Source organism: Myotis myotis, unplaced genomic scaffold (assembly GCF_014108235.1).
Source record: "Myotis myotis isolate mMyoMyo1 unplaced genomic scaffold, mMyoMyo1.p scaffold_m19_p_19, whole genome shotgun sequence".
Taxonomy (NCBI): Eukaryota; Metazoa; Chordata; class Mammalia; order Chiroptera; family Vespertilionidae; genus Myotis; species Myotis myotis.
In genome coordinates, this window is record NW_023416323.1 from 18416017 (window position 1) to 18435684 (window position 19668).

Here is a 19668-nt window from a genome sequence, read left to right on the forward strand (position 1 = left end):
GGCAATCACAAAAGATCACATATTGCATGATGCCATTTATATGAAATGTTCAGAATAAGCAAGTTCCCTGGAACCCAAAAAGATTAGTGATTGCTAGGGGCTGTGGGGAGGTGAAGAGTGCTAATGGGCATGGGCGTTCTTCTGGAGTGATGAAATGTTTGGAAATTAGATAGCAGTGATTGTTGCACAACTCTGTGAATATACTAAAAGCCAATGAATTGCATATTTTAAAGCGTGAACTTTATGGTATGTGAATTATATCTCAATAAAGCTGTTATTTAAAAAGCTAATGAAATATGAAGCAAAAGTGAGAAAGTTAAGGAATGAAATAAATACATGTAATCCTGACATCATTCTGCATCAGTTCATTAAGAGGAAAACTTTTTAACAAAAGAAATAAAATAGCTCCTTGATTGTTTGATAAATCTACTAATTAAGAGAAGTGAATTATAATAAGCATATTGGTAAAGATTTACATTTCTTGCATTTTGACCTGCCATTTAACATCAATAAAGGTAATATAGAACTCTCAATATGCCTCAAAACAAGGATGTGAATGTCATCGTTAACAAGTGTCATCAATTTAAAGATTGGTCTTTAACAAGAATATTTGAAATTGCATAGCTCATCCTATAAAATAAAAGCCTAATATGCAAATCAATTGAATGGCAGAATGACCGGTGAAACTACTGGTTTCTATGACACACACTGACAACCAGGGTGAAGATGCTCAATGCAGGAGCTGCCCCCAGCCCGCAGGCCCCAGGCCATCCAAGGTGGGTGCCAGTAGGGGGGCCCCCAATTGTCAAGCAGCAGGGCTGGTGAGCGTGCGGTGCCAGGCCAGCCAAGGAGAGTGCCAGTGGGGGCCCCCCCATCACCCCACCAGTTGCCCCACCGATGGGTCCTGATCGCTGGCCAGGCCTAGGGACCCTACCCATGCATGAATTTCATGCACCAGGCCTCTAGAGTATATATATATGTATATACACACACACATACATATACTATATAATAAAGAGGTAATATGCAAATTGACCCTCATGCCCTTGCACAAGATGGCTGCCCCCATGTGGTCAAAGATGGCTGGCAGGGGAGGGTAGTTGTGGGCAATCAGGCCAGCAGGGGAGGGCAGTTAGGGGTGACCAGGCCAGCAGGGGAGGGCAGTTGGGGGCAACCAGGTCAGCAGGGGAGGACAGTTAGGGGTGACTGGGCTGGCAGGGGAGGGCAGTTAGGAGCGACCGGGCTGGCATGGGAGGGCAGTTAGGGGCAACCAGGCTTGCAGGGGAGGGCAGTTGGGGGCAATTGGGCCAGCAGGGGAGCAGTTAGGTGTCAATCAGGCTGGCAGGGGAGTGGTTAGGGGTGATCAGGCTGGCAGGCAGGCAAGCAGTTGGGAGCCAACAGTCCCGGATTGTGAGAGGGATGTTTGACTGCCAGCAGTCAAACCGGCAGTAAGACATCTCCCGAGGGGTCCCAGATTGGAGAGGGTGCAGGCTGGGCTGAGGACACCCCCCCCCCCTCAGTGCATGAATTTCGTGCACCGGGTCTCTAAATATCTATATCTATACACACACACACACACACACACACACACACACACACACACACATATCTTCTATCTATAAAGAGCTACTATACTAATTAGACCAAATAGCAGAACGATCATCCGGATGAAGCCGAGGCTGTGAGGGACTGTGAGGACCAAGCCCCTTGCACAAATTTCGTGCATTGGGCCTCTAGTGTGTGTGTGTGTGTGTGTGTGTGTGTGTGTGTGTGTGTGTATATATATATATCTTGATATTTTCTCAAATTTAATAATTTTTAAAATTTGCATGAGTTTTTCAATGATGAAATGTGTTATAAAGTTTAAAAAAGTGTTTCAAAACTCTCAGTAATACAGAGCAAGTTCCAATTAACCTGCTAGGGAAAAGACTAGACTTTTTGTTCTATTTCTATAGCAAATGCTGTTACATAATTGTTATATAGAGAAGAGATCATAGAGTTTGCAGTCAAACATGTAAGAGGAAAGTATTACTGGGTGAATTAGGCAGTTAATTAATAAAATGTTATTATAAAAGCGAATAGTCCAAGAAAAACAAGATTCCTGAGGCATCAATTTCTTAAAGACCTGGCCCTGGCTTTTAGGAATTGGAGATGGGACCCCAGCCCCCACTTGGTCAGTTTCAGCCTTTGGCATCCAGCTGGCGACTCCTCTTCCCCCCTTTATGAAACTGAGCATTTACCCACTCACCTCTCATCTTCCAGCTGGAGGACAGGCCCTTTTAAGTTTTATGCCATTTTTTATTACAGGTATTATAATGTTATAGCTCAAACATTGAAACTTTTACCTTAGAAAGAATTCATCAAATGGCAAAAATAAAATGAAATAAAATCCTAAATTATTAAGTCTAAATTACTGGTTGCCATTTTAAGTTTTTAAAATCTGAAAAATCAATTGATGGAATGGATGAAGAAAAACTCAATGTCTTTAAAAAACATCTTAAAATCATTTGCAAGCATATTCTTTTAAAATTAATAGGAAAGTTTTTAGTCCTCATGATCTACAGTTTAGAAATTCATGTGAAAATATGTGTTATTCAGTCAGTATTTATTGAGCATCAACTATGTTCTAGGTGCAAATCAGAAGTGTTTTTTTAAAGACTAATTTTTAGAGAGAGAGGAAGGGAGAGGGAGAAAGAGAAACATCTATGTGAGAGGGACATCAATAAGCTGCTTTCTGCACGCTCCCCACCAGGGATCAAGCACAAAACCTGAGTATGTGTCCTGACCAGGAATTGACCTGGCAACCTTTTGGTGTATGGGGCGACTCTCCAACCAACTGAGCCACACAGGCGAGGGTCAGAAGAGTGTGTGTGTGTGTGTGTGTGTGTGTGTGTTTAAATAACTTTAGGGAGAGGAATGGACAAGTCACTTTGTTCTAAATGGGAGTGAGATTCTGAGCTGTAATTCAAACTCTGAGTTTGGAGAGTTTAACTAGATTCCCTAAAATCATTTTAAAATAACCATTCTAGAAAAGTCAAAACTAACACTTAGTTAAAGCTATGTGTTAAAAACTATTAGAACAACTCACAGAAGATTCTCCATGGGGAGACTAATGCTTCCAACCCACATTTTTTTGAAAATCAATGACTAAAAATTGATTTCCACGGATCAGTAGCAATTTTAAGTATGACCTTGGTTCATCATACCCAATGACACAGTTCCCACGTTAAAATTCTCTTCAGGAAACATTTGGAAAATACTGAATTTTTGAGTGTCCACTGGGAATACAACAGAGAATAAGAGGTGTGGGCTGTGCTTCTCAGCAAGCCTACAATCAGTTTAAATAAACACTAGGGCAACAACAAATGAGTGTACTTTGCACTAAAAATTTACTCTTTAAAGTAATCTTTAAAATATCTCCTTCCTTAGTAACAACCCCTATGTTATCAAGGGCTGCAACATGCCAACTAAGAATAGTTGGAGTTATTCCTCAGTCTCCCTTACAGACAAGGGAAGCTAAGGAGATGTAAGTAGAAGTCATTTGAGTTTCAAGGGAAGCCTTTAAATGACGTTTACTTAGGTGGCAGGTCTTCCTTTGTCCTTCTCACGTCTTGTTTCGTTCTTCCTGTTATATGGACACGAGGGCTGGTGCTGCAGTGACCCCATCGTACCACGAGGCAGCCATGGAGAAGGCAGACAACAAAGGTAAGAGGAATCTGAGAAACTCAGTGCCATGCTGCCACCATATTGACCGGGAACTGTCTACCAACATGCATTCATGTAAAATAAGCTATCCCTCTATCTCACTGAACAGAGTGTCAGTTCCAGTCTCTATTATTTGAGGAACCATAACTTCTCTCTTAAACCAATCTCACCAATACTCTAGATGAAAACATGCACTTCTCTGGAAATGGGAGATCATGTGAAATAGAATTAAAAAAAAGACAACCACCATATATTCCCATGAATTTCCTTAGAAATGACCTAATATATGTAAGAACTTATATAAGACAACATCTTCCACAGATGTTGTCTTTCTAGATACCCTCAACCCCAAATGGCCACCATTTCCATTCTAGAATGACTGCACCTTGAACTTCATCTCTAAAAATGGTTTAATTTCAAGATTGTAAGTTCCATATCTCCTCTCTGTTGCCAGTACACTCGCTGTTTCACTCTTCCGCATCCCAGAGACCAGCTGGGCCGAGTCCTGCTCATTCTCTTTTTCCCTCTCGCAGGTTTCTCTGGGCCTTCCTGCTTTCATTCATAGTGATGCATTTTACAGATTCTGCCACCTCTCCTCCAGGATTCCTTCTCCCTTAGAACTCTAGGGTCCTAGCCATGTATTCTGATATGCTGGAGCACGGTCACAGATGATTTTAAAGGAAAAAGATTACTTAAGAAAAAAAAGTTTACTTTCAACATGGAGGTGAAATGGGCCATTTGATAAGAATGTCAGTTGGCCTCTTAAATTTTAAAAACATTGTCATCATCTTGCCACCACAGGAAGACCTCACCATCACCTTCTTCATCACCATCTTCTTCATCACTTCCTTTATTCCGCTGCCCTCATTTCTGAATTGCCACCATTTTTATTACCTCTGTCCTCATCACCAATACAATACGAGATGACCAGCACTATCTAAGTGCTTTTCATTGTTGGCTCATTTAACATTCACAAGACCCTAATGAGAATGTAAACAGTTAATGTGCTCGTCTCTTGTGTATGGTCAGTAGGATTCAAATCCAGGTCTGGTCCAAGAGCCCACCCCTCTACATCTTTGTTACACTGCCTCCAGCAATTCTGGCATCCCTCCTCAACAACAACCACAGCCTTTCAGGAACATGTTAGAAAATTTAACTGCAAATTTACTTTACCCAACATTGGACAAAGAGTCCTTTGGGACACATATGAGAGAGAGAGAGAGAGAGAGAGAGAGAGAGAGAGAGAGAGAGAGAGAGAGAGGAGAAGGGAGAAGGGAGAAGGGAGAAGGGAGAAGGGAGAAGGGAGAAGGGAGAAGGGAGAAGGGAGAAGGGAGAAGGGAGAAGGGAGAAGGGAGAAGGGAGAAGGGAGAAGGGAGAAGGGAGAAGGGAGAAGGAGAAGGGAGAAGGGAGAAGGGAGAAGGGAGAAGGGAGAAGGGAGAAGGGAGAAGGGAGAAGGGAGAAGGGAGAAGGGAGAAGGGAGAAGGAGAGGGAGAAGGGAGAAGGGAGAAGAGAGAAGAGAGAAGAGAGAGAGAGAAGAGAGAAGAGAGAAGAGAGAAGAGAGAAGAGAGAAGAGAGTTTGATGCTCCTGCTAGCTACCCATCCCTCTCATTTTATTACTTATGTCTCTCTTTTTTTTTATACCATGTGTGGTATGTTTTTTTAAAATATATTTTATTGATTTTCCACAGAGAGGAAGGGAGAGAGATAGAGAGTTAGAAACATCGATGAGAGAGAAACATCGATCAGCTGCCTCCTGCACATCTCCCACTGGGGATGTGCCCGCAACCCAGGTACATGCCCTTGACCGGAATCGAACCTGGGACCTTTCAGTCCGCAAGCCGACACTCTATCCCCTGAGCCAAACCGGTTTTGGCTTATGTCTCCTTTTTAAAATTGATTTTTATAGATAGAGAAGAGAGAAGGGGGAGAGAGAGAAACATTGATTTGTTGTTCTATTTATTTATGCATTCATTAGTTGCTTCTTGTATGTGCCCAGCCGGGGATCGAACCGGCAACCTTAGCTCTAACCAACTGAGCTACCCGGCCAGGTAGCTCATATCTCTATCTGAGTTGAACACCAGCCCTGCCCTGAGGGAATCTCAAGCTTACTGCCCACTGTCTATTTGAAGAGAATTTTTGTGCTTTTGTCAATATTCATAGGTGGAGAATATATTTTCCATTATGCTACTCAGGGTTTTTTACTTCACATTTAGAGATGTTAATTTTTTTTCTTGAATTCAGTGGTATTAACAAAAACAAACAATGAAAAATAATTTCTCACAATATTTAGTCCATGACCACGCACACCACCCCACACCCTAGTCACAGGAGCCTCTTTGAAATAACTACTTAATCTCATCCGCCTCATAACTTTGATAGGTTTTCTTATTTTAGGTTGGGATTATCCAAGTTCTATTTTCATTACTACATATATATGTATAGAAAATTACAATGTGCCTTGAACTCTGTTTTTGAAATAGGTTCACCAGAAATTCTGCAGATAAACCAATATCCCCAGTGAATATTCCATGGGCCATTAGTTCAATGGGACATGATGAGGTGGCCCAGGAAAAATTATTCCCAGGCCAAATAAATCTGAGAAAGCCTACAGCCCAAACCAACCTCTCTTAGAGAAGCACACAGCATTTAAAAGCTACCCAGAAGTCATGCGGTAAAAGAAATTTTTTAAAGGATTCAACTCAGTATTCACCACATCTTTTGACCCTGAAAGCTCCCCTCACCCCCTGCCCTACAGTGGTGTAACTAGTGGAACAAATTTCTTGGAACACCAGTTTGAGAAACCTGGGGAAATGTGCGATCTGTATGCAGTTACAGGAACACCGCATGGGAGCAATAGAATGGAGCCATATCAGCCACTGTGGACTTTGCTGTTTGAGGTTGGAGTCCTGAGTGCCCAAGACTAGGAGAGGGGTATTTCCTCCTCTTGAGTGAGTCATGCAGGGCTGCAGCAGGAGAGGTCACTGGGGAGCCAGGAGCTGGGACAGTCCCTGGGTGCTTGAGAGAGGGGAGGGGCAACTGCAAATGTAGACCTGGGTCTTCTCTCTGAGTGCCTGGGAGGGTGGGGACCTCAGGGCAGATGGGAAGCACAGCACTGCAGTTGGGAGCATGGCTCCTGTGAAGCTGGGCTCATATCCCATTTCTGCTGTTTACTCAGCCCAGGACCTTGGAGCAGGTTCTCTGAGCCTAAAATAAGCTCCCTCATTGGTCAAAGGTCAATGAAATCAACCTCACACAGTTTAATAAGGCAATGGATGGGAGGCGGAGAGCCTGTGGGGAGGGGGATGCAGAGGAAAGGTTTGGCCAATGGCAGGGCTGCCTTCATTGATTCTATGCTCTTGGTCAGTGAGAGGGGTGTCCAATCCTTTGCCCTGGCCATGACCCGCAAAGAAACCATGATCTTAGCACATTTCCATTAGATGCATAGTTGATACAAATTCAGCAACTGAGAATGTAATTTTGTGTACTCAGCCTGTCCCCAAAAATTGCTCCTTTGAAATAATGGGAAACAACACCCATGATCCATAATCATAAAAGCATAGGAGCTCAGAGTAAATAATGGCTCTCCCAGACAAGCCAACTCGGTTGTTATTTATAAGCTTCTAGGCCACCTTGCTATTGCCAAGAAAATCTGCTTTACCCTTTTGCAGCTGTTCTGTCTGGTCTCTGGATCTATACTTGCTGAAAAAAATAGTTATTGTTATGCTAAAATCACAATGGGACTCACATCACTCACGGCTAAATAGCACCGATAAAACTATGAAAATGGCATTTTGGCATTGAAAGTTATTTTCTCACAGACTTTAACAAGATTCAATGCTTTTGTTCTCATAATGCTCTGGTATTTCCAGCTTTGCAAAAAAAAAAAAAAAAGATAAAAATATGAAATAGTATTCTGGCATAACATAATCCTTTCTCCAAAAGGGAGGGTTTTGATTTTTGCAAACAGGGAGCCAGCAGGAGCGGTGTACAAAGAATTTAATATTGATCAGCAATCATGGTTGTGACCTCAAGGGTGGTGTTAGCAGAGGCTTACCTCTTTCTTGGTGAATTCTGGTGAGTGGTCATTTTTGTCATCAATCAGGATTGTCGCTGTGGCTGTGCCTAGTAATCCATAAAGCTGTCCAACCATATCTTGAGCCTCGATGATCAACTCATACTTGGGATTTTCCATAGTCTACAAAGCAAAATCACAGCAGAGAAGATGGTATTTAGATTCAAGTAGGTAGCAAGCATATTGCTTGAGCTGCCTCTGTGGCGTCCTCCATCGAGGACGGGTATCTTTAATCAGTTACAGCATTTGTACCTGTTGTGTATAAATACCCTTTGGATTCTCTCCAAAAGGAGGTAGTCACTATCCATAGACTGGAGTTGGCTGTGGGGTAGCATCTATTTTCTGTTCTTCTTTAAGGGAACTTTTGACACATTCCAAATTGTTGCGTTTCTGAGTTTGGGTATACAATGCATGTTTGATATTTATGCCCACACATTTCATTTCATAGCAAACCCATGAAACTGACCTCGAAATGAGATTTAGGACAAAGATAGCAGCATTAGGAACTCATGCTTACTGAACAATAGGATGGGCCTGGCATTGAATTCCTATACTTTTCAGAAATCATTGTTAATCTTGCCAACAAGCGTGCTAAGCCACATTTGTTGTTCCCATGTTACAGGTGAAAAAATACCAACTGAAGTTTATAGTCACTTGTACTGAACTTCTTTCATGTCAATTTTAGTCATTAAGTTTTTGGTGTCGTGTTAAATTTGGAAGATGCATTTTAATCGTACCATGATCTGATAAGTTAATCATGGCAATATTGCATTATTGTCTTTCAATGTACACAAGTTTTTCATTTGCATATTTGACAGACATTTTGCTACCCTATTTAAACATTTAGAACAACTCAGTGGCCCTGACCCCAAGATGAAGAAGAGTACAGTGGGTGGAAAGCAACCAAGCCTGCATTCACATTTTTTTCTGTTTTTCTTTCTTAATTCCTTTACCTTTTCACCCAGCCTCCCAACACCCCTCCCCTCTGACAGCTGTCAGTTTATTCTCTGTGTCAGTGAGTCTGTTTCTATTTTGTTTGTTAGTTTATTTTGTTCATTAAGTTCCATATTTAATTGAAATCATATGGTACTAGTCTTTCTCTGACTTGTTTATTTCAGTTAGATACAGACAACAGTATGGTGATTACCAGGGGAAAGGAGGGTGAGGGAGGTAGGAGAGGGTAAAGGCGGGTAAATGGTAATAAAAGGAGGATTGATTTGGGTGGTGAACACACTATATAATACACAGATGATGTGTTATAGAACTGTACACCTGAAACCTATATAAAGTTTATTAACCAATGCCACCCCAATAAATACAATAAATAAAATTGCCTTCTGTGGTGGATTTGCCTGTCTTGGTCAACTAGGACCCCGTTCTGGGAAGGCAGCTTTCACTTTTCCTATGGGGACCTTCTGGTCACTTATTCTCTGCCCATGTAGTGTGGGTTGGATTAACTTTTCCCACTATCCATCTGGCCAACTTTTGGAATGAGCCCTGATTAGAAGAAATCAATACGTGCCAAGCCAGGGGCATAATGACTAGTCAGGCACAGGACATGTGCTTGACAGAGGAGAGAAGGAAGCCCTGTTTCCCTGTGGAAGCATTTAGCCCAGGAGCTAGACGAGCCTTCTCATGCCACAGCAGAGGTGGGGTGAGGGATGTCTACCTGAGGATGAAGCCAGCCATATCCTGCCAGAAGAGACTGCACTGGAGACACTCCATCATGCCATGCCTGAAGCCAGTCTTACCTTCGGACTCCCAGCTAATTAGGGCATTAATTTTTCTTATTTGCTTAAACCAGTTTGGATTGGTATCTTAATCACTCACCCAGAGAGTTCAAGTTGAACCATCTTCAATAACAAAATGAAAGGACTTTTTATTTATTTATTTATTTATTTATTTATTTATTTATTTATTTATTTTTTTATCAAAGGTCCTACCAGTTGCAAAAGTCCTACCAGTATAATAGCTTCAAAACCATTGCTTATTCCAACCAATAATTAAGAAATGCCATGATAAGCAAAGAACAAAAACACAAAGGGGATCTATAATTTCCTTCTAAAGCTAAAAGTTAACATGGGGATTTTTGCTAGCTCAGTGCTTACTGTCCCCCAATCTTTTAAGTATTCTGAAAGGGTAGCAAGCTGTTTGCTCCCCAGGGAACCTTTACTTGGTTGTTTCTTAACTAGGACTCCTGAGCTCCTATCTTAAGGAGCAGTAGTTCTGTTGGATGGTTGGAAGGCTCTACATTCTAAACTCTAGAAGATGAATGGGATGCCGATACTCTCCCTGAACAGGTTACTCACAATGTACCCCCGAACTTTATTGTAACATTGCTTAAGGCCTGACAATTGGATACACATACATAGGGTGTCCCCCAAAATGTATACACATATTTTGGGTAATTATAAAGGCAGTGTTTATGAAAATACATTTCATTTTCAAAATTGAGCTATCAGCTCTTAAAGTGTATATACATTTTGGGGGGGATATCCTGTATATTGTGAAATGAGCTCCACCAGGATGGAAGGTCACAGAAGTCTCTCATTGCTGAGTGCAAACAGAATTTAGCACGAAGCCAAGCTCTGGGTAATTCTGGTTCTGCCTGGTTCAGTTGGCGCCTCTCTGTGAAGGCTCCTGAAATGTCATCTACTCTCAAGCCGAAGCTGGAAAACCATCAGCGTAATGTAAGTGACTGTCTACTTATCATTGACAAGTTGAACTGGATTTACTATTTGCCATAAATTTTATAGCTGGAGGATAATGAAACCAATAAATTGGACCATCTTCAAAATTTTCCCCAAGTGTCTCTAGACATACTAATCACTACTCAGTTCTAATTTCTTGTATGACTTTTTTACTTTTGTAATAATATATTGCATATTTTGGGAAGCACGTAACCATAAAAATAAGAAATTATGTAGGCTTTTTTCTGATATTCAAGAGATTATAATAAACTTAATGTCATTTTCTCCATGTAATATCATTTATCAATATAATTTCTTGACTTTACTTTAAGGGTTGTGTAAAATATAATATGCTAATTTATAATTAACTTAATCTTCTATTATTAGGATTTAGAAATTATTTCTAGTTTTTTAAAATTTTTTATTTTTATTTATTGTTGCCACTATTACAGATGACCCCCATTTTACTCCCCTTTGCCCACCTCCATCCAGCCCCAGCACCGCCCCCTACCCTCTTTTCCGGCTTTCGCCACACTTGTCTGTGTCCATGGGCTATGCATATATGTTCTTTAGCTAATCTCTTCACCTTCTTTTACCCAGTTCTCCCCGCTCCCCTCCCCTCTCCCCTCCACTCTGACATCTGTCAGTCTGTTCCATGCATCCATGCCTCTGGTTCTATTTTGTTAGTTTATTTTATTCATTAGATTTCCCATATTAATGAGACATATGGCACTTGTCTTTCTCTGACTGGTTTATTTCACTTAGCTTAATAATCTCCAGGTCCATCCATGCTGTTGCAAAGGGTAAGAGTTCCTTCTTTTTTATAGCTGTGCAGTATTCCATTGCATAAATGTACCACAGCTTTTAGACAATCTAAATAACACTACAAACGCTGAAACCGGTTTGGCTCAGTGGATAGAGCGTCGGCCTGCGGACTGAGAGGTCCCAGGTTCGATTCCAGTCAAGGGCATGTACCTGGGTTGCGGGCATATCCCCAATAGGAGATGTGCAGGAGGCAGCTGATCGATGATTCTCTCTCATCGATGTTTCTAACTCTCTATCTCTCTCCCTTCCTCTCTGTAAAAAATCAATAAAATATATATTAAAAAAAAAATAAATAACACTACAATGATCATCTTTATTCAGGAAGTTTTCAATATATTTTGACTTTTTTTTTTGAATGACAGATTCCAAGACATGGAATTACTTGATCAAAGAGTATGAATATTTTAAGGCTCTTTTTTCATATTTCAATATTGCTTTCGAAAAAGATCTTACCAATTTTCATAGCAGTTCTACTAGCATGTTTAATTTATCTCAGGCACGGCTTGTGCCTAAAGAATACCCAATCTTCCTCCATGAAGCAAATTGGGGGATGAGTGTGATTCTATGATAGCTATCTCACAAGGATGCCAATTCCTCACAGCAATTACTCTTCCCAATTTGCAGTACAGGTTGCTATGGACATGCACTACAGGGCTGCTTCAAGCACTAAGGGGATATGTACTGTGTTGCCTTCCCAGTGTCCATCCCTTCCCTCTCCTCTGGTATCTATGCTATAAGAGGCACTACCTCTTCCTCCATCTCAGCACAGGTGGAGTTAAGTTAGGTTTGACACTATTCCTGATCCAGGGATGGTCATGTGGCTCAGGCCTGGACAATCAGGGCCTTCCATTCCCATGTCCATGGGATGAGCGAGTAACCTAGGTGAGGCCACCTGGGGTTGAAACTCAGTTCCAGAACACATTTCTTTTAGAACTCTTAGGTACAGATGTCCTCTTTCTGTTGGGCTTGAAGGTGGTAGGGCATAAATCTGGAGCTGGTAGTGGCCATTTGCAACCACACAGAGAAAGTCAGCCTGAGAAAGAAGATAACCTAGAACTGAGACGTAGAAATGATGGTTTTAAAAAACTTCATTTGTGCTTTTTTCAGTCATTTTGAAGCCAGAATTTATCCCTCAGATTTTGTGAGTTCTGTGAGCTAATAAATTTCTCCTTTCCTTAAAACACTTAAATAAGATGTTCTGTGAGTAGCAACAAAGAAATCTTGACTAATGCAACTAATGTTATGACCAATTTTCCGCAGAAAGCATAAGAGGTCTCATCTCATGCTACAACGTCACAATAGGCTCCTCACAACAACATTCCAATAATTTCATGAGCACATTTTAAAAAACATTTCTCCCTCTACAGAAACATATTTTTGATCTGAGAATATTATATTTTTTTCATTAATTTATGCATCCATTTAATTAGAAGTTATTGAACATCTACTCAAAATATTGTTCTGAGTGTTGGGGACATAGGAGTGAAAAATCAGTGGTCCTTTCTTCAGGAAGCTCAGGGTGAGGACAGGATATTTACATATTAACTGCAACAAAATAGATTCACCACTAAGCTGACCGAATGCCTGTTTGTGATAGCACAAAGGAAAGACACATTGGCTTAATTCTCTGATAGTTTAACAAATTTTATAAATAATTTTAAAAAAATGAACCAGCCAATTCCCATCTCCTGAAGTAAATAAAACTTTATGACTGCAATGGGAAATATATTGATTAACCTAGCAGAAAATCAATTAGACTATTTAGTAGATAAATTGCAAGGCTTGCAATGAGATGTTCCAAAAGGTTCAATTTTCTGGCAAACTTAAGGCTACCATTAAAATGTGTACCCAATTATTGTGAGAAAAAATAGAAATTATACAGTCATTTCTAAAGTGGAAAGGGGGATTCTCCTCCACCCTTCTCCAACCCTCACCCTATTTTCAAGAGGTAAACATTGTTATTGTAGTTTGTTGTCTCCTTCCTTTCTCCTACACATCACACACACTTTATATACACTCATATCATACAAATGATAGCATTCACACAGCTGTACAGTTTGTTTTAGCATCTCATTTTCATCTCAGTGCTTACAGGTCTGTCTCTTCATTTTAACAGCTGCTTAACAGCCCACTCTATGGATGCATTATAATTTATTCAGTCATTCCTTATTGGATGGCCATTTGAGTTGTTTACAAGTTTTCATTTTTAAAAGATAAGAAAGTCCATGGGCCTATCAGTATTTTGTGTGTTGTTTTAATTATTGCTTTTACAATGACAGCAATAACAAAAACCAATCAATAACAAAAGCAACCACCTTTGAGATGTAAAGACCTAGGGAAAAATGTCACTTGAACCCTGAGCTCTTGTACAACTGGAGTGCCTTCCACTCACAGTGACCTGCTTCCCACTCCAGCGGAGCCTTTCCCAGGAAGTCTTTCCCAATCCCTCCCTCCTGTAGTCACGCTTACTTGAACTACACATACATAGTCATTGCTGTACCGCTCAGCAGTCACATTGCCTTTGTCGCTCTGCTGAAGAAACCAGCCAGCCCACAGCTGCCCCATTCTCTGGGAAGGACCATTGACGCAGAGAAGTAGGCCCTGGTGGCCATAGGTCAGGTTGGTCTTTCTTGCACTCACGGACTGATTCACAGGTAACTCCCTAACCCCCCCTGGGACAACTGGTTTCTGGGAATATGAAACGTGGAACCAGGCATCACAGAGACAGAATGTAGGGGAAAACTCTCTCCTCTCCCCACATTGCTTCTGGGCCCCAGAGAGGGATTTTGCCTTAAATGTTTTGGGAGTAAACCTGCCACTGTGGTGCTCCTCTCTGTGTGTGCAGAAAGCAGGCCTCTGGGGGATGAGACCTCCAGCTCTCCAGCTATTCTGTCACTTGGTGAGTGAACTGAACAGGGGGCTGGAAGCCCCATTATTCTCTCAAGGCCAAACTGCAGGCTCCAAGGCAAGAATCTCACAGGATTCGTGTGTTTATTTCTCTCAGTTGGTTTGAGGCTCAGATGGGAGATGTGTGATCAACTCCAATAGAAAGAGCCTTTCAGGCTGGGTTAGGCTGAAGGCGCCACTCTAAACCAGAAAGAGCCAGGCTCTGCCGCTGAGAGCTGGGGCTGTGCCCGCTGCTGACTTCAATCTGTCCTCGATTCTGCAACATACGCCAGTGTTTGTTCAGGAGATTCTTTCTGGCACTGAAACCAGCCAGACTCAGTTTCAATAGTTTGCTACCAAACGAACCTGTGGTGAAACCAAATGTTACTTGTTCGCCAAATCCTACTTCCTTTGACTCTAGGGCACACAGCTAGACTATAACATGAACTCGTGGGGCCTATTCTGGACAATGGAATATGGGAGAAGTGATGTGCTGGCATGGCTCCTAAACTGCCCACAAAAGCCTCTGTGTTTTCTCTTTCCCGAGCAGGGAGAACCCTGCATCTCCAAGTAACTATATGAAGCAGAGCCCCTCCATTGACCTGCTTTATAGACTGTGGCATGAACAAGAAAGAAGCCATTCCTTATTGAAGAAAGTCGGCTACAGTGTTTAGCCTACCCTGACTAATATAAAGGCCTTATTTCCTGTTTGGCTTTATTTTGAATGCCCATTTACTATCTTCCTAAGTAAATGACAAAGTTTTCAAGGGCAAGGACAATGCCTTTGACCCCCGCACCTAGCCAGTATGTAACACACAAGGTGGGCAATTTACTTTCATTGTTGATAATGATGATGTATTACTGTTTCCCTGAACTAAATTATATCTCAAAGGTCTGAGCATATCAGTGGCCTTTCCAAACCAGAATCATTTATTCTCAGGGAACGGCTTATACGTTGGGGAGCTCTAGCTCAAGGAGATAGGATTTTATTTTGACCAAGAAATGCACTGTGTCAAAACTGGGAAAATTAAATTGGCTGCTCTGATTTCATTTAAGCGATCTGATCTGTAAGACACAGCTAAGCGAGTCAAGCTGCTCTCCTGGTCTGGATTCTGCAGTCGTGCATTTCTACTGCATTTGCTATCTGCTCCTGGGTGTCTACGAGCTCCCAGTTAATGTATGTCCTAGAAACAAAAGGAAGATGGTGTGTCTGCAAGAAAGAGCCTCGGGTATATCTCCATGGACACACGTCAGGTTCACTGAACACACTGATTTGAAAACCAAACATTTCATCTTGAAAAAAGAAAATCAAGCCGTGTCATTAAATATGGCACATAATCAATCACTGGACCCTTGATGTTTTACACAGCGACAGCGACTTCCATACAAGTATGCATTTAACGGAACATTTATCACTAATAACAAGCATAATGGTAGCTGTGGGGGGAAATCAACGAGTAAATGTTACATGGAAAAGGTTTTGCCATTAACCCGTGCAGTGCCCCATCCTTCTCTTGTATCACCGTAAACCACGCTTCATGTGTCTCTCTGCACTTTGTCCACTGAATTTCTTTCCACTCTACCCCAGCTTTTCTTCCTTTTGACCTTTCTGCCTCTACTTCTTCCTCCAGGCTGCTTCCTGCCCATTTGCTGCTGCTCATTCTTTATTGCACTGAAGCTCCATGAAGGTAGAGGCCTTACAGCAGAATAGGTGGTTGACACTTCGGAAGGGACACTCGAAATTAGATCAATTACTATTATCCTGGCTCCATCACTTAGGAGCTAAGTAATCCTGATCAAGTTATGAAGTTCTCATAGCCTCAGTTTCCTTACCTGTAAAATGGGGAGAATAATACTACTTTCAGGGTAAGTGAGAATGAAAAGAAGTAACACAGTGCTAAGCACAGAGCCTGGCATATGTCAATGCCCAATAGGAGGCTGCTGTTATTATGTAGTAGACATTTGGAAAGTCTTCTAAAGATGGGGCAGAGCTAAGGGTGGCCCCTAGGAACAGTCAGAAGGAACTGAATGCTGTCAACAACCACTGAATGAGGTTGGAAGTGGTCCATCCCCAGTCGAACCTCAGCTGAGACTATAGACTGTGGACAAACACATGGGTTGCAGCATTGTGAAAGTCCATTAAGCAGAGGACATAGCCAAGCCATGCCCAGACTCCAGAAAACAGAAACTGTGAAATAATAAATATCAACTGTGTTAAGTCATTAAGTTCTGGGGGTAATTTATTATGCAGCAATAGCTAACTACTACATCCCCCCTCCCCCCCAACACTTAGCATAGTCTGTAATATTCTTGTTTATTGATTACTTATTTATTGGCTATCTTGACTCTGACCATTTGAGCTCCACAAGATCAGGGAACTTGTCTTGTTTAGAGATTTATCTCCCAGCTATTAATTTGGTGCTTGGCACATTGTAGTTATGCAATAATTAGTCAATCATTGATATATTTTTATAGAATAATGGATTACACAGAGCCATGTGCTCATAAATGTTTAACAGCAGAGTCTCTTGATATTGTAGTGTTTGTCAATTATGGTGGTTTAAATATTTCTACCACGGCTGATTGCAAGCTACCAACATGATGTCACTGAACGCACAGTTGGAAAGAGATATCCACATCAGTTCTTGTGAGCCAGTAAGAGCCTATCCATTGTGCTTTAGTTGTCAAGGAAAGCTGTAAGGTTTTTTCCCCCCAACTAATCTCTTTGTTGTCTAACATTTGATGTACTGTTAATAAGAAATATTTACATGAGATTTATAGCAAAGATATAACAAATTTATTCATTCACTCAACAGCTTTGGCCAGATAGGCTGGGCAAAGCAAGACTCCTTGTTATATGGCACCAGAACAGGGACCACATTCTTCTCCAGGTTAGCTGCACCTGACACCTGGCCTATAAATATTGCAAACAGATTGGCGAAAACATTATCTGAAGCGGAACGAGTTGTTGTCTGTCTGGAGTTTGATTTATCCACTCTGGCCACATAACACTGGGGATAGGTAGTTCATAAATTCAGCAGGACCTGCATACATTCCCTCACAAATGTGCCTGATTCCCAGTGCCTGTGCTGTATGGCAAGTGGGTTTGACTTGTGGTTGTCTGTGGGCCTCCTGACACCTTGCTCCTCAGTGCTAAGGTGAACATTTGTGTTCCTGGCTGTCACCTGCTGTGTTTTCACTCCCCTGCTGGCATCTGGTGGGTAAGGAGAAGGCTGCAGAGTTCATTCCTTGAGATTTACTGGTTGCTGACAAAGCCAGCAGGGTGGGCAAGCAACAGGGGAAATAAACACCGATTCTTGACTTATACAGTTGGAATAACCTAAGTGATACCCAAATCAAACAAAACATTTCCAGGAGAAGCGTACATTTTCCGATGTTACTGATGAGTTACAGTAAGTGAACTGCTAATGGTATACCTGGAAAAATCACCCCCTTCAGACCTAAGGTGGCAAATATTTGACATTCAGTTTGATTCCACTAAAACCTTTATATAGCCCTAACCGGTTTGGCTCAGTGGATAGAGCATCGGCCTGCGGACTGAAGGGTCCCAGGTTTGATTCCGGTCAAGGGCATGTACCTTGGTTGCGGGCACATCCCCAGTGGGGAGTGTGCAGGAGGCAGCTGATCGATGTTTCTCTCTCATCAATGTTTCTAACTCTCTGTCCCTCTCCCTTCCTCTCTGTAAAAAATCAATAAAATATAAAAAAGCGGTAACACTATCATACAGATAAAATCTCTAAAAGTAAAAAAAAGAAATAAAACCTTTATATAGTACCTTCTAGGTTCAAGTAACTGCTAGGAGGCAATGAATGACACAGACCCTGATTTTGGTGCATTTATATTCCAGATAAATGAACAAAAAACAAGTGTGTAAGGTCTGATGAGATGCCAACATTATCAAAACATTGCCAATTAAGGTCCAGGTGAAGGGAGTCAGAATGTGGGGTGCCAAGGAAGGCTATGTGAAGGTTACTCAATTTACCAAACAGTAACTGAACCCTTATGATGTGTTAGGCCTTGTGCTATGTAGTGGTGACAAGTAAAGGGAGCCAAGTCTAGTGGGAAGGACCCTGATAGTTCCAGTAGAATGGCATAGGAGTGAGAACAGAGAATTGTGGTACCACAAAGGAGAGGCCGCCCCACCTAGACACTGGGGAGGCAGAATTAAGGACACATTCCTGCTGAAGAGAGTGTTCTACTATAGAATTAGATGTGGGGTCATGATGTGGAAGTAAATTTCTATGGAAGAAGATAGGAGACTATTCTGGGTTGCTATTCTGGTTGCAGAGGGTACTGGCTCAAAGGCGGGGCATGGGCAAGGCTGGGCAGGCCAAGTCTCTCTCTAGAAGGCCGGTTTTGCAGAGTAGGGTAGGTTGACAAGGCTGTTTCCAGCAAGGAGCAGGGAAAGTCCTTCCCCTTTGGAGAGGCGTCCATGGCAAGCAAGTCTTTGCACTTGCTCATGCTGGAGGGCTGGGTTCTCCTCTACCTCATGGTAGACGCCCATGGCTGGCCCTAACCCCAGGCTCAGCCCTTGGCTCCTCACACACCTTAAGGTGTATAAGATGGAAGGGGAAACAATGAAAGTGGGACAACCAGATCTCAGCAGTGAGGTGTGAATGGGAATGACCTTTCCAAAAACACAAAGAGGGGACAGGGGAATGTTATTCGGAGGAGCCTCAGCCAGCCCAGCTGGAGGCGGTCTCCGGTGACCCATATCTGCCGCTGTGTGAAATCGGGAAACTGATGTTCCCGCTGCTCACCACGCGCTCTCCAAAAGCAAATAGCTTTCCTTGGGTTTCGATTTACTACCATCTAAAATGTCATTCTCTGTATGGGTAATAAAAGATAATACGTTTTATGGGGGCTCCTTATGTTAAGGTTTTACAAAACCTGTTATTAAATGATCTGCATTGAATCTAAATGAATCTTACTAAAGTTATATGAAAGAGCGAGGTGGTTTTTTCCCTTTTCTCTCCCCAACCAAGTGCCGTTAGGAGGGCGGTGCTCTCTGCATGTTCCCTAGTCACACGGGAGAAGGTAATGCCTTTGTCAGACTTAAAATTGTGTTCTGCTGTGTAATCGGCTTCACAAAGTTATATACTGATCAAAACGTCCAGAAAATTCAATTACTGACTCCAAATGACAAAAGCCCATGAGCTCACCAAGGGTTGGAGGCTGTTTCTAAAATTAGGTTCTAAATGCCCATCACTTAGAGCAATTTCAGCTTTATGACCTTTGCCCGTCGGTCCTCTGCTGTTTATGGCCCCTGTGCATTAATTTCAGGAGCTTAATCAGTATCACCTCCTCCACTTTAGAAAGTGCAGTCTAAGCGGCTGCAGCAAGCCCGATTCGTCCACCCTTTCTTAGAACTCACTCCCATTCGGAAGTGCACCCCTAATCAAATCTGCCATCGGGGTTACTTATAATCAGTACTCTATGTTTTCCCTTAAGTCAAATGCATTTTTATGC

General features: G+C 42.0%; 1 protein-coding gene across 1 annotated transcript in view; it reads right to left on the reverse strand.

Moving 5' to 3' along the window:
• Positions 1–19668, reverse strand: part of CDH13 (cadherin 13) — a 1028720-nt gene that overhangs the window by 140100 nt on the left and 868952 nt on the right. The window contains exon 8 of the mRNA XM_036346357.1: positions 7760–7900. Within this exon, the coding sequence (XP_036202250.1) occupies positions 7760–7900 (141 nt within the window). The remainder of the gene's footprint in view (positions 1–7759; positions 7901–19668) is intronic.